The sequence below is a fragment of the Jatropha curcas genome, chromosome 7 (genome assembly GCF_041381405.1).
Source record: "Jatropha curcas cultivar XTBG-Jc1 chromosome 7, XTBG_Jcur_1.0, whole genome shotgun sequence".
In the NCBI taxonomy this organism is placed as follows: domain Eukaryota; kingdom Viridiplantae; phylum Streptophyta; class Magnoliopsida; order Malpighiales; family Euphorbiaceae; genus Jatropha; species Jatropha curcas.
This window is the reverse complement of record NC_143157.1, coordinates 18,191,730-18,207,710: the sequence shown is the minus strand read 5'-3', so window position 1 is coordinate 18,207,710 and position 15,981 is coordinate 18,191,730. Positions and strand designations below refer to the sequence as shown.

Sequence of the window (15,981 nt, the reverse complement as noted above, 5' to 3'; positions counted from 1 at the left end):
AAGAAATAAAGAGGGATAGTTTGCTTTGATCAACTTGAAAGTTCTGAATTTTATTATGTTAATAATATGATGAAGTGGTTGTCTCTCATTTGAAAAAATCAATCTATTACCTATCAATCAAATCGTCCATAAAGCTATGTAAAACATCACATTCCAAGCTTTATGAAAGCCTTTTAATTAAATTGGATAATTTCACTCCATTGTCAATCCAAATCTACCATCCTTTTTGGAAGAGCAGTTACAACACACCACCAATTCAAAAGACCATCCCATATCTTTGTAACAAAAGAGCAAGTTAACAATACATGATCTATATTTTCAACATTACTTTCACAAAAAGGATAAATACATTCATCCATTCCATAAATAATACATCATCTAACCAGGTTTATTCTAGTAAGAATTTTATTTAAATAAGCTCTCCAAACAAAGCAAGCTACTTTAGGAGATATTAAAGATGACCAAAGATGTTTAAAATTAAATTGAACTACAGTAGCTCCAAGTTCCTTTTCTTGTAATAAGCTATATAAATTTTTAATAAAAAAATGTACATCTTCTGCTGAATTTTCATACCGCTTGATCCTCAAATTCAGGAAGAACTGACACTTCATCAAGTTTTTATTTGAGCAGTTTCCTTGATTCCTCCTCAAACTTCTTGGTTGTCTCCTCCACTATAATTCCCAATGCCATTTTCCATTCAAAAGAAGCTATAATTATTTACCCTTGCTCTTTTATTTTCTACTAAGCCAAACAGTCTTGTAAATAGTGTCTTCAATTTACTTCAAATAGTCAAAGATCCAACTAGAAACTAATCTGTTTTCCATCTCCTAGAATCCAATGAAACCCACTTTTGAAAAAAATCATCTAAGAAAGGAGACTCTCTAATAGCCACAATGTCTCTCCAACAATGAGAAAACCTTTTCCATAATTCTCTACGAATACCAATTCTTACCATTGCATCCTCTCCATATTTTGAGATAAAAATGTGATGCTAAAGAAATCCAAATTCTGACTTAAAACTCCACCGCCATTTTTCTATGAAGGCTTTATTTTTTTTTTATCTTAAAATCTGGTACCCCAATCCACCCTTATTTTACTACTACAAGTTGTATTTAGAGCTACCTAGTTCGATGGACGTTCATTTTCCATACCTTTTCTCAAAAAAAAAAAAAAAAAAAAAAAACATTTTTAATAGACTCTATTTCTTTCATAACATATGAAGGAGGAGCTTTAAAAATAGACATATAGTATGTCATTTTTGTATGATATTTTTGTCTCAAAATATAAGTCATTTTGACTATTTCAATGAGTAATAAATGATATTTTGTCAATATTATCATTATTTACATTAGATATAATAAATACTTTTACAAATTATTTTTTATTTTAAAATAAAAAATAATTTGATTAAATTACTTTCTATTTTATTATAATTTAAAAAATTAATTATTTATTAATTCCATAATTTACCGAAATTTTAAATTATTTATATTTTAAAAAGGACAGAATATATAATTATCCATAGTGTTAGTCGGATTTTGTATGTAATGGCAAGGAAGATTGAATGGACCACAGCAAATTAATAAGTGAGATTGGACGTGTTCCCTAGATTTTTAATGCTCCCTAGTATTAATGCCTCAACCGTTCATTTTCTACCATCCATCCATTTCTATATGTAATAATGCATGTATCGGAATCGGAAACTCATCAAAATCAAACAATCCCATAATCGGAAACTGTCTGACGTGTTTCCCTGTTTTGTAATCACATGACCGACCACATTGAATAATTTTATGAACGTAGGCATCTTGTGTGGGACCCACAAGTACGCACAGCATGAGTGTTGCCCTTTTGTAATTTTTTGACAAAACCAAAATTTCCTGTCTTTTGGTACGAAGTCCTATAAAGTCTCTGCAGTTCTTCAAAAAACGTATTTGTTGTTCTTTACGATAATCTTCTTTTTCTTTAAAAAAAAGACAATTACGATAAGAGAACGTTACATTATTAGCTGTTGATAAAGTTGGTTATTGCACGTAATAATTAATTTTTAAAATTACAATTCAAACAATATCCCTCCTTGCTGATGTCGACGAACATATTTGGATCGAAGGAAATTTGTCATCATTTCCTTTCCATTGTAACAGCTGAGCTAGCCCTGGAGATTAACTTTATAATCCCCTGAATTTTACAGCGAAATTATTTTAGTTTTATATTTTTATATTTTAATAATAATTACACGTCTCGCTAAAATAATATATAAAAGTGTAAAATTATGATTGAACTCTATAAAGATATTTTATTTTAGCGAAATACATAATTATTATTGAAATAGAAAAGTGTAAGGTCATTATAAATCCACTGCCAAAATTTAAAAATAAATTTATCATTAGGCCAAATTCAAACATTGTCCATCCACAAAAAATGAAGTTTAAGAAATAAGCATGTTTGTGTTCAACAAGACACAATTAAATAGGGTCGAGCAAAATGACCAATGAATACTTTTTGGTCAGCTCGGTCATAATAAGTTCAATTCTTGGTTTAATGAAGTTCAAACTGAAGTTCCAAAATAATTCAGCTCAATTTTATAGAATTCATTCAATTAAGTTTAAAATCAAACTAATTTTATGAACTAATTCGATTCGATTTTGATTCTAAAAATCTAATTTGCCCTTTTAAATCTCAAATTGATTTAATTTTTAAATTTAACGGATGACTTTCACAAAATAAAAAATTCAATCTTTCAAAAAAATGCATGAAAAGAAGCAGCTTTTTCAATCTAAGCTGTGATACAATACTCTTATCTGATTAGTATTAAACATTCTTTTTTTTTTTTTTTTTTTTTTTTTTGAACTGGTACTAAACATTCATTCAGAATCATAACATAATAAATAACCTTTTATTATTTCAATTCTAACAATTTTCTATTTCAATTGAAAATTCCAACATTTTTGCATGTTTGTAATCCTGAAAGCTGGATACCATTCTGGCAAAGCATCCAAAGCTGTAAACAAATTGTGCAACTAGAAATATAAAATTCTCCCACTATGTACATAAAAAGTCATAGGGAAACGAGGCAACGTCCACTAAACAAATTCTTGTGTCATTCGCCTAACATTAACAAAATTAGGAAGATGTCTTCCATAATTAAAAATAGAATTAAAAATAAAAATAAATATACATTCAAAAGCTACCTTCATCCCAATATATTATTAACACATTGGTCCATGCACATTTCCTTTTCAAAATGGCCACAAGATTCAACCCCACAACATATTTTCCATCACCATTAACCTTTTTTTTTTTTTTCACTTAAACAAAAACTTTTAAAACAAAAAGTCATGATCATGGCATGCAATTCCTTATCTGATGTGGGTCCATTTTCTTAGATCAAGCATCCTAGCCGTTGGATTAAAATGTCAACGGTTTACCTTACAATCATAGTCCCCACAAGAAACACTCATTTACATTAACTACCCGAACTTTAAATCATGAGCATTATAGTCCCCGCTGCAGGCGCTGTGGTCCATCAGATTACAGATCAACGGTTTACCTTGCTTTGACTTTGACAGAGGTAGACTTGGCACTGTATAATAGTTTTACCAATCCTGAAGCCAGGAACAACGGTGAAAGCAACTGGTGGATCGGATTCTGGTGCATTATCCGACAAAACCAATGCATCTTCAGCTACACATTCCATATAAACTTCAGAAAATCGACAACCTTTCCGAACTTGAAAGATCGATGCCTCCGGCTCGAACGAAAAGGCCAAGCAGTGTAATAGCCAAACCCGCTTTGCCATTTCAGCAAATGAGTTGAAGAAAGTTGTATCAGGAAACTTACCAGATTGCAGAAGGTTTCTTTGCCTTAAATTGCCAAAGAAAGATAATTCCATTTGAGGATGAACAACTTGTAAGTACTTAGATTGACAGAATTTTGCAAATGTCGATTTAGGCCTCTCAGCAAGGTATTCCTTTGCTTTCACAGATTTCAATTCTGTGAATCTCCTGAAAAAGAGCAGTTGCTGGTTCTTGTTTTCTGGTAAAGACTCGCTGGGAAGGGAAAAGCTTGGTAAATGAAAAGCATTAAACATTTCCCTGCAAACAAAGCTTTCAAATGCAAAGCATTTATCATCACCTCGCCAGTAGACTATATCTGTTACGATTGAATTGGCTGCAGCATCTAGATCCCAATCAGCATCTTTCATTTGCTCAATTAGTAACTTGACAAAGCTTCGGATTGACTTGACTGTAAACCGAACAACTGCAAGAAAATGACTAGGACTTAAACCTGACTGGTGAAGTTTGTCGGGTACAGATAATTGTCCGCTTTGATTTAATCTTTTCTCCAGTAATTTATTCTGTCTATTAGATTCCTCTAATTTCTCTCTAAGATACATAATTTCAGACTCCTTAAGCCTTAACTGAGACTCCAATTTCTTCCCCATAACTTCGTATGTCTTCGAAACACTCTTCTGCTCTTGAACTTCAGCTAACAGCATAGTATTCTCTGGTGAAGAATCAAATTGTTTTTTCACATAACACTGCTTCAACTCGGATAAATTCTTCAACTCAGAAACTACTAACTGATCAGCTGCTTGAATCCCGTCGACATCATAAGGAGATTGAGCACACTGTAACTGAGCATATGCAGCTTTAACAGATGAAACACTGGCAAAGAGTTTTGCAAGCAGTGCTTCCATAGCCAAAATGTTTTGGCGTTCCTCATCATCGTCAATGTTGAAGCGCTGAGGCAGAGTAACTCTGGTCTTATTACTGATCTTGTTATCATTCTTAAACTTTTCCTCATTCTTAACCCTTTCCTGTGACTTTACCTTTTGCACACCATCAACCGGAGCAATCCCAGTTGCTGCTCGAAGATGAAGAACTTTCGCAACTGTGCGTGCAAATTTACTCTTTTTTGGAGTCATGGTAGACAGCTTCACAGAATCCATCTGTAGAAAAAATCACAAATGGTGGCAGTAATGATAAGAGGACCAATTAGTGAAAATTTAATACTAGAAAAATAGGACAAAAGTTGGGACAACAAAGATTTAAGATGATGATAACGATGAGCAAATTGAAAGAAAGAGAAAATCAAATTACTTTATAGCACTAGTATCGAGACCATTAATGGTGGATGGAATTTCCTTTTGTTTATTCTTTTACCTTTAAGTGTTTCCAATTCACTTCCCTTTCAAAGGGTAAAAGAGATAAGACTTTAACGCTGAGAAAAAGAAAAAGAAGAGGGAGTGAAGGGAGAGGGGAGGAGGAAGAAGAAAAGCAGCCAACAGAAGATGATTAACAAAGAACCGGTAAAAAGTGCGAAATGCCTCTCATAAGCACAGTAGACTTCATGGTTGCAATGAGAACAGAATTCTGTACAGAAAGAATGCAAGGGTTGCCAAAGAATATGTGGGAGATATAATTAGCACATGCAGTTCTACCTACTATTCTCTTGCTCCAGTTCTTTCTTTCGGTTGGTCAAATACGCCTACAATACAATTCGGCATTGTCTGGATAGCAACTTTAATTCTTGCAATAATATTTTTATGCAACCAGCACTAATAATAAAGAGAAATGCACAGCTAATTATTTAGCAGAATACATAATTTACTTCCTGAACTTTGATAAAAAAATCTTGTGCCACCTTGAACTTTAAAATCGACTTTATGACACTCTGAATTTCATTTTCTGTAATAATTTTACACTTTCTTATACTAAAAATAACAATTTTTAAGATTTTTGACTTTTAAATACAAAATATTGATCTAGTGCGTGGTTAGTATAACTTTTGGAACAATAATTCTTAGATTAATCTACTATCCAATAAATGTTTACTCGATCTAATTCCACAGATTGAGGTATTCAATGAGTTAAATAAAATACGTAATAAGTCGGATTTTGTAATTTGAGACATTCAATTATTCAAAATAAAAGTTGAAAGTGCCACGAGATTTTTCATAAAAAAGTACAACATTGAGTTTATGTATTCAACCCTAATTATTTTAATGCAACTTTAAATCACATGCTAAGTAGCAATATAAGCCTATGCTCTAGACTCTAGATTGGGCAAACATTGGGATAATGATGCCTTCATGTTAAATCAAAAGAAGTCAGCTTTGTCTACAACATCTTAACCAACCACCCAAAAAAAAAGAAAGTAGGGAAAAAGAGTGAGAGAAGATTGAATGAGAAGCATAAGAAGAGAACTACAAGTATGAGCTACCTTTTTCCAAATTTAAAGTTCCTCTATAAATAAAATCAACAACACCATAAGATTATATGCACAAAAAAAAAACAGATTAAAAAAGTTAGTCAAATTGATATTTTTATACCAACACGAACAGATTTCAACGTGTGCACATTTCATTTTTGAATTGGTTAAGAGAAAAAAAGAGAAATAAGCGTCTTATTTTGTGCCATATACACATCACCTGTGGTCCAATGAGAAATTCTTTTCCACAAGGATTATGATATTGGAATGAAACTCTATCCTATTTTATTGAACTGCTAATCATATGTATGATTTGTTATCCCCTATATCATTCAAGCAGGAATACTTTCATAATATTTGAACTAACTTTTAGACGTTAAGATAACGTTTTACAAATAGTTAACAGATATAACCTTTAATATTTAAGGTTTAATGAAAAATTACTCAAACACCATTTAAATATTTGAATAGTGTTTTTTTTAAGTAGTTATTTAGATAGCTTTTCATAAAAAGCTAAAAGTTAAAAGACCTTTTATAAAACGCTATCTGAATTTCTAAAAATTAATTCAAAGGTTACGTTACTGAATACTATAAAAATATCAAAGAAGTAATTTTCTGCGAACAGATACAAACTCGGCCTTACCTAAGACAGTATCAATAGCAAAAGCTTGGCCCGTTTTATAAACTTTTGAGCTTCACGGAAAGACTAGTAGGGAGTATTTGAAGGGCTCAAAATGGAATAATAATTTCAAAAGGCTATCTTTGTCCAAACCTACAACTATGTTACAATTGCAAAAAAATGGGCTTGGATAAACTCTAATCTAGTATAAATCCCCAAAATTTCAGTTGTTTCAATTAAATAACTCTGTAGAAAATCCCTAAATGCAGCCAACTATATTTCATTGTGTTGTTGGGCTCCACCAGATAGATAATCATAGCTGCTACAAGCAATGATTTATGGAATTATACAATTGAAAAAAAAAATTAAAAATACACTCAATCTGACCATAATAACCAATCACATAAAAAGGTAAACAAAGCTTAAATTTCAAAGCACAAAACCCACGGGAGCATGTGAAGCAAGTTACTAACACGTACTTAGTCGTACACACGTGCGACTGCCTTAATACATTAATAAATAAATACGCGGCATTCAATTAAGAAATTAGGACGCTGGTCCACACAATAGTTAACTAAACCTATACATTAATTAATATATAAATAAAATAATACTGAGAAAGTTAAGCTCTTTAATTAATAATGCTGAGATTTTTAAGCAGACTAATAATTACAAATACTATGACAATTATGTGCTTATTAGAGAACAAATTCCAGGACACCACCTTTTAACTATTTTGTTAAAATATAATTTTCATGGTTTTAAACCTGAACCACAGGTTCCGATCTCAAAAAATAGGAACTGGAACATTAATTAAGTTTGCGGTTTCGGTTATAATTTGGAACCAGAAACTGCTGAACACAGTTTAGTGCAGGTTTTGGTTCGGTTCTTATTCAAAACCGAACCGTGCTCCCTACAATTGAGGCGAATAAAAGTATTAATGTTCTCATGTTAGGAATAACAATAAAGATTAACAAAGGACAAACGGAAATACAAACAAAGTATAGGCAAGTACCAACATGAAGAATGGCGCGTGAAACCATACAAGACTTTGTTGGCTTCTTATTTCTACTATGTTTTTTTTTTTTTTTTTCACATACCAAATATAGGATGCTTCATGCTTTTTTTTAATTTAATAAAATTTAAGACAGACACGATCTTCTTTATTAATTTTTTGACTTGTAAATTATCAAAATTTTATTTTCAGAAGACTTTCATTTGGAAATGTAGAAATTTTGTGGAAAAAGAAAACCAAAATGAACATTGGAAAAATTTATATAACGATAAAACACATTGCTACCTTGAAAATCCAGCGAGATTTCGTCAATTTCTCGTCATAGAAACGTAAATCTCAAAAAACAGACCGACGAAACCGACCTTGTACTGCCGACCTTTACAAAGTTCAAAACACCGAAACCCTGTTCAAAAAAAAACATAATCATCCACATAATTTTTTTAAAAAAAATTAAATAATAAAAATACAGAAAGAAAGAGTTGTAAGAGAATAAAAACTACTAAAAAACACAAAAAAAAAAAAATCTTAAAAAAAACCCCGAAACTAGAGGTTTTAGAGAATGCAAACAATGATCAGCAAAGAATGCCAAAACGATAAACGAAGCTTCTCAAAACGACACATCAAGAACGAAAACTGGCAAACGACCTACCTTCTTATACCTTTGATAAATATACGAGTACGAGTGTATATAGATAATCTCTTATATATGAACAGAGAGGGAAGAAGATATAAGAATTTACAATACCGTTATAATAGATTATTTATCGATCTTTTTTATGAAAAACAGAAATGAGCCAATAATGGAAACGAAACCATGAAAAGAAAGTTTGTTGAGGAGTCATTAATTACATACAGCTCTAACTTACCTTAAAAAAACAAGAACGAACTCCAAAGGAAAATCGTTTTGGTTTTGAACGCCTTTAGAGATTCTTGCCAAAAATTGGATTTAAGTAGAAGAACCTGCCTTTTGGAGCTGAGATTAAATCGTTATTCCCATTTTCAGAAACAGAGGAGAGAAAAATCAGAACTCGAAGTTGAAGGAGAAGGAGTATGAAAAGACAAAAGAGGACAACAAAGAGTCATTGGGAATTTAAAAGAGACCTGGGCTAGGTCGCTTTCTCTCGATTTTCTAGATATTATCTTACCCTTTGTATTGTTGGATATTACGTAGCCGTTTTGATTGAAAGTGGTTGGAGTTTGGGTTAACAGTAAGGGTATTTTGGGGAATTTGAGGCGAAAAAAATCTGACACGTAATAGATGTTACATAGGTTCGTAGGTGGAACTGAACAAACGAAAGGTTCGTATTTGGGTTTGGGAAAAGTCTTGCGTGTGAACACTTGGACTTGAAAGAAACGGTACGAGTGATTTGAATTTTCAATAGTTTCTGTGCACGTGGCAAGAGAATTGGGAATTTAGTGGAGCCCACGAGAGATTGGCTCACTGCTTGACAGTTGGCTTATTCTAAATTTTTTATTCGACGGTTGTTTGCAGTCTGAATGTGCTCGGAAATTTCGAGCAGGCATTTGGTGTTTTAGAATTTTATTAAGTTTGTGCTAGGAGCGTCAAAACGAGTCTGACACGCAAACACGCAAAATAAATATGTTAAAATCGAGGTTAAATAAATGTGTTGCATTGTGGATTTACCGTAATTTACGAACGAGTGATCTGTTTATTTAAAAGAAAAAAAAAAAATTTTAGCATTGAATATAAATATTTTAATTAAAATTTATTTAAAATTTATTATTGTATTAATTTTTTATTTTAGTCATAAATTTTGAAAAATTTATACATTTTACGTATAAAAAATTATTTTTCAATATGATTTAAGTTAAACAGGTTAAAATTTAGAAATATTATAAATAGATTAGTAGGTCATATACAGATCAACAGGACCGACTTAACCTATTTATGACATTAGGCCGTTAAATGTAATCTGCAGATCACCTGTCTAATTTTTTTGTCATGTTCGTGTCGATAAATTTGACACAATTATTAAATGGATCGTGTTCATGTTGACAAATTTAATACAATTATTAAATGGATCATGTTCGTGTTGACCTTAATCATATCGCGTGTTAGGCAAATCCGTATTGAACTCAACACGTCAATCCGTTTTGACAACCCTAGTTTCTGTAGTTTTTTGTAAATATAATTCATTAATAATAATATCAAGAATTGAAAATAATCATATAGACCAGACACAAAATTTTATATAGAGTTTGATGATTTATTAACAAGGTAAAAAAATTCATATTCTTTTAAATAATGAAACTAAAATATAAAAATATATTATTAAATTTTTTCACTTGAAATTGATCTTAACAAAAGATATAAATCTTTATAGCAGCACTTAGTCTGTTAATTAATTTTGACGTCAAAATAATAACTCTACTACATTTTCTATAACTGAAATATTTTTCAAAGAATTTGTAACATGTGACGAACATAAATGAGTTTGCACTACTATGCAAATCAAGAGCTAAAATCTCTCACCAAATAAAATCAAATATTATAATTGTATTTCGTAATAAATCTTCACAAAGAAAGTACAAAACAAACTTCATGGGGACAAACCATCAATAACACAAATAAAAAAAGATAAATTTATTATGAGAAGAACATATCTGAGTTTATTAAAGCACGGAAAGTGAAAAATAGAGTAAAAAGAACGAGCTTGGAGTACACCGTTGAAACTAGGTTAAAAGACTAGAGGGAAAAAAGAGAGAAAAGCCAGATTGTTTTTTTTTTTTTTTTTTTTTTTACGTTAATAACAGTTTCTAACAGTCTGAATGTGCTCGTAATTTTTTTTTTTGGTGTAATTATAATTACATTTATTAAATTTTTGTGAAATATTTCTTGTAACTATCTAGCTTTGTTTCCTCTTGACACGTGTCCAATTTAAAAATATTTGGTTATCAAAATTTCACACTTATAAATACTATTTAAAGTTAAAATAAAACAATGAATTATTTAAAATTATAATTGTTTAAAATTGTAGAAGTCCTGTAAACACTTTCGTTTAAGGAGATGATGTTACTTAGTTTGTATTTTTATAATTTAGATAAATAAAAGAGTGATACTTTAGAGATGAAAATTTTGTCTCTGCTAATTATTCTTAAAATATACATATGCACCATCAATAATAATTTATTGTCAGAAAATTCTAATAACATATTTTTTAGTTCTGCAATTCTAATTCTATCGTGATTAAATCTCAATTAACAGTAAGAGATATTTTAAACTGTATTCCTATGCTTTCTACCTTATCTTAAATTCGAAAATCTAAGTGTTTTAGAGCTCTATCCCTCCTTTCTATCCTTTTTTTTTTTTTTTTTTTTTTGAAATTCCAAATCCATGATTATTTAATTTAGGAAGAAAACTCGAAAATCTATGAACCGAAAAATCTATTATTATTATAAACTTAATTAAATATCTTGATTAGGAAGAAAACTTTTATTTCATATATCTCCAAGGTAATATTTTTTAACAGGCAATGGAAAAACATAAAAATAACAAAAAAAAAATGGAAAGAAAAAAGTTAAAAAAAAAAAAAACAACCTCCAGCTTTTCAAAAATTCATAAAAAGAGAACATATGTTGTTTCCTTTCCGCATCCAAATCCTAAACAGAAAATTTCAAATTATAATCAAATATTTAAAAAATAATTGTGAAAAACAACAATGTAGATATTTTTAAAAGCTCATTTGTCTACATATATTTATTTTAAAAAATATATACTCAAAATGAAAAAATCCTTTTAACAAATTGAATGGCTTAAATACCTGTGTATGTTAACATTACAATCAAACAACTGTGGTCGAGAGAATTTGAATTCAAAACCTCTCACTCCTCATATAAGTAAGAAGACCAATTAGACCACCACCTGATTGGCTAGGACATTTTAAATTTCACTAAAGATATTATTAGAAATTCTATTATCCCCTCCTCTTTAAAGAAAGTAAAAAAAAAAAAAAAAACCAACCTCTTCTTCAAATATTCTTTAAAAGAGATGTATATACTTTACGTATATTTTTTTCTTTTTCATTATCTCTGTAACACCCGCCGCCCGATCCCGAAAGACCCGACGGTGGATGCCACATTCGGTACCGGAGGCACCGTCCTAACCTACATATAAATCAAAGAATCATATTATGAATTAGAAGTGACTTAGTATTCACAAGTTTAGCAAGTAATAGTATTCTGTTTTGAAAATGATTTGGGAGAATCCTACAGAAAAACTGCAAGAGTTTTCCCTAAAAATAGAAGTTGCCAAACATATGAATACAAAGCACTCCCAAATTCAAACTCCAAACCCCATCAAACTCCAATAACAACACAAGAGGATGGGTTGGAAAGCTAAGAGATAGACCTACAACTTTTATGAAGGACTCAGACACAGATGGAAACTAGAAAGGACCGAAAAATGGTCCTAAATCTCACTCAAAATCTCGTTTTTTCCCAAATTCAGTTTACTTTAGCCATGAAAGGAACATGAACCACAAAGATACAAGGTAGCAATGTCTACCACAACATAAATACTCATCAAACATCATCCAAGAGCATGTAATGGCAACCAAAATTTAACAAACCAATCATTTCATACAAAATCTCAAAATATACACATAATAGCATAAAGGCACAAAATCAAAATTTGAGTAAGGTAAGTGTGTTTATGAACACTAATCTTCAAAACAAGCTTTAACAAGCTTTAATCAAAGCTTCTCAAGCTTTGGTCTTGCCTTTATCCTTATTAGAAGGCTCTCCACCCTCTACATGGAAGAAACTCAAAATCAAACAAAGAAAACAAAGAAAAGAAGTAATTGGAGCATGATTAAGCATGTATATGCTAAAAGACAACTCTAAATCCAAAAATAATTCACTTATCATAAAATCACTTACTTGACCCAAGTAGGAAAATCACCAAATTCCTTGAAATTAGTCACCAAAGATTACTTCTCTAGCTTCACTCTTTAAGATTTATGCCTTAAATCAAGTTGGATGGGTGTTTACTAAGTAGGAATTGAAGAAAATGAAGAAGAAGAAGAAGAAGAAGAAGAAGAAGAAGGAGAAGAAGGAAACGTGTATGGAGAAGAAGAAGGCAAAAGTTGGTGCTCAATAATTGATAGTTGCTTTATTTAAGCAACTAAGGGGGTATTTTGGTCTTTTCTCCAAATATTCTCCAATTAAATTCCTTCAAAATATTATTTATCTCCACAAAAGTCTCTAATTTATTCCATAAAAATAATTCCTCAATTTTCCTCCATAAAAAAAATAATTGCTCAAATTTCCTTACTTAATATAACACCATAATTCACTATTCACTAAGTATCTAAATTCTCCAAAAATATTCCTTACTTACTTTCTACCCATAAAAACCATGCATACATGCTCAAAAAATGTTAAATAAAATATAAAACATAAATAGTAATTTTTCGGACCAAAAATAATACCAACTTTCGGACCGATGGTACTATTCACAGACCGGTAAACTACTATTAAAACACAGAAAAAAAAATGGGGCGTTACAATCTCTCTCCTAAATAATTTTTTTAAATTATAACCAAATATTAAAATTAATATTTACAAAATAATTTTGAAAAGAATGATGTAAGAATTCACAATTGATATTTGGTAGTTGGTGCCCTATAGTTTTTAGCTGACAAACTCTGCGTTGACAAACTCTGCGTTTACAGTTATATCATTTGAGCCCATAGATTAACGACTAAATAATTTATATCTTGTGTAGTCAAATGATTATGTGCTATTAACTCTAATTATTAAATGAACCCGAATTAAGCAATTCTTTTCAATCTAATAAAAGCATTAAGAATAGGAAGTAGTTAAACTTGCATAACAATTTAAAAAGAATAAATTGTTTAATTCAACCCTATTATTTCTTTAGATTATTACCGAAAACTTGAAACATAATAAAAAAAAACCTAATTGCTATTAACATTCAATCTTACACAATAATTACGGATTATGAAGATGAAATAGCACTTAATCATACCAAATAATTGACCAATAGGCCTTTTTAGCAAATCATTCAATAGAACTAACATCTTAAATGTAAGAAACAACAGATATTCAAAGAGAATCAATTTTAAGTAATAACATGTCTCATAAATATACAAATCGATGTTGAATCCCTTGAATTGAACTAAGAAATTAGCCACTCATGCCCATGGCTTACAATCACTAAAACAAAAGAATAAAGAAAGATACTCAAAATAGATGATGAACTAAGTAAAAACCTTAATATTTTGCTGCTCCCATAATCACTCCTTTTAGAGCCTCGAAGACAACAGAAAATCCCCAATTAATTACGGATTTTGAAAGCAATCAATTGAAAATCTTCTCATTCTGATTTCTCTCCCTTTTTTCAGCCTGTTATCTTTTTGAATCTCTCTCTTATTCTTCAACAAACTTGAAGATCTCGTTCTCAACTTTCCAATGAGCTGTCATTTGCCTAAAACAGATACTCACAGCTCAAGATATGGTAAAAACACCGAAATAGGTCTTCAACATACGTTACAACAGAATAATCAACTTGTTTGTCATTTTTAATACTCAAAACAATGTCATTTCACTTAGTGGTCTTCATAACAATTATAGAGCTAACTATTAAGATTCAAATGGGCCTAGGCTGAGTTTATTTGGATCTGTAAAACTTCAGATATGAATTAAACACTGAAACCTGTTGTGCATGCTCGTTCTAAACATTTCTCTTGGATTCAGAGCTACTTTTGATCAATGTTGAGGCTAAACTGGATTTTGATCCTTTTAGACATTTGTAGAGTTTTGTTTCATCTTTCCAATGAATTAAATGGATTCTAGTTTGGAGGCCTACAACTTCAGATATTCCTAAAAAACTGAACAAAGGTCAAGTCAATAAAAATGCTGGAAATTTCTTAATTTAATGACATTATTCCAAAAGTAACTAAGAGCATGTCTAATTGATAAAAATTGTCTAACAAACTAAGTTAAACTTAAAAATAATTTAGAAATACCAAAAAATATTGAGAATAAAAGTAACAAATTATGCACATATCAGCTATATGTGTGTGTGTGTGTGTGTGTGTAAAGAAATAGTTATATGTATGGACTTGATCATTTGACTTATTGATTTATGTATAAATTCAATAGTTTAAATGTAAATTGAAATAATATACATGTATTGATGTTTTCTTTATGAAATGAAAGGGAGATTTTTAATATTCAAATAAAGTTGTATGAATGATAACTTTTGATTTTTAATAAGTTTATTTAGGAATTTGTTTACCCGCTAACCGTTGCTTAATGCATTGAGTTTTATCATGCGCAAGTAGTAGAGTGTAGTTGTCATATCAAAGGAGGATCCATAATATGCATTGACATTAGAGCTACATTCCTTTTTAGGAAGAAGATTCTATTATTTCGTATTAGATTAGGATATATCTATACTTTAACATGTATAAAAATTTTGGTATATATAGAAGATACTATAAAGATATAGTATGATTTTATGCATACTTATATGTATGTTGAGAACTTTTAATAGCTTATGTTATGGATAGTACCAAAAATGCATGTGAATTATGGATTTGATGAATTTAGAAGTGATTTTGAGATGTATGAGTTGAATAATAAAAGCAGTATATGAGGGGTTAAGAGGTTGTTCAACATATTGAAAATGTTAAGATACAAGGGAAACTTTTATGTTTTTTCTGTAGAAATCTCGATACAAGGCTATATGTTAGAGTATTACTTTGTAAGCTTGAATCATATGACTTCTAAGTTATAGTATTAGTGCCTTTAGCAAAGTATGTTGCATCCCAGACTCAGTCTATCCATAGACTGATTGGTTTATCTATAGATCGGGTAGGGGATGTTACATTTAGTGATATTAGAGCATAAGTTTACGCGATTCTAGATTTTAACTGGAGAGAGAACATGCATAAGTATATTTATATGCCATGTAACTTAAGAATATGATGTAACTCTAAAGCAGATCCTCCTTACTTTTTATTTATTATAGGATGTCGATAGATTCCAAGTTTACTATCAAGGATGAGATTGAGAGTCATGCCCCTCCTAAGGCAATAGGTCCTGCACCTGCTCATGCTCTTACAGGTCCCAATGAGCTAGAATGGGA

General features: G+C 30.5%; 1 protein-coding gene across 4 annotated transcripts; it reads right to left on the bottom strand.

Moving 5' to 3' along the window:
* Positions 1-3,175: 3,175 nt before the first annotated feature.
* Positions 3,176-8,916, bottom strand: LOC105635941 (protein GRAVITROPIC IN THE LIGHT 1). Of its 4 annotated transcripts, XM_012219081.4 has the most exons (3): positions 8,714-8,915; positions 8,133-8,250; positions 3,176-4,951 (listed from the first exon to the last, which is right to left on the bottom strand). In XM_012219081.4, the coding sequence occupies exon 3, from the start codon at positions 4,949-4,951 to the stop codon at positions 3,539-3,541; it is 1,413 nt and encodes a 470-aa protein (XP_012074471.1). In that variant the 5' UTR covers positions 8,133-8,250; positions 8,714-8,915; the 3' UTR covers positions 3,176-3,538. The 4 variants fall into 4 exon arrangements, with proteins under 4 accessions (XP_012074471.1, XP_012074505.1, XP_012074500.1 ...); XM_012219115.4 differs by lacking the exon at positions 8,133-8,250 and having other exon boundaries at positions 8,714-8,916; XM_012219110.4 differs by lacking the exons at positions 8,133-8,250; positions 8,714-8,915 and adding an exon at positions 5,103-5,428.
* Positions 8,917-15,981: the final 7,065 nt, after the last annotated feature.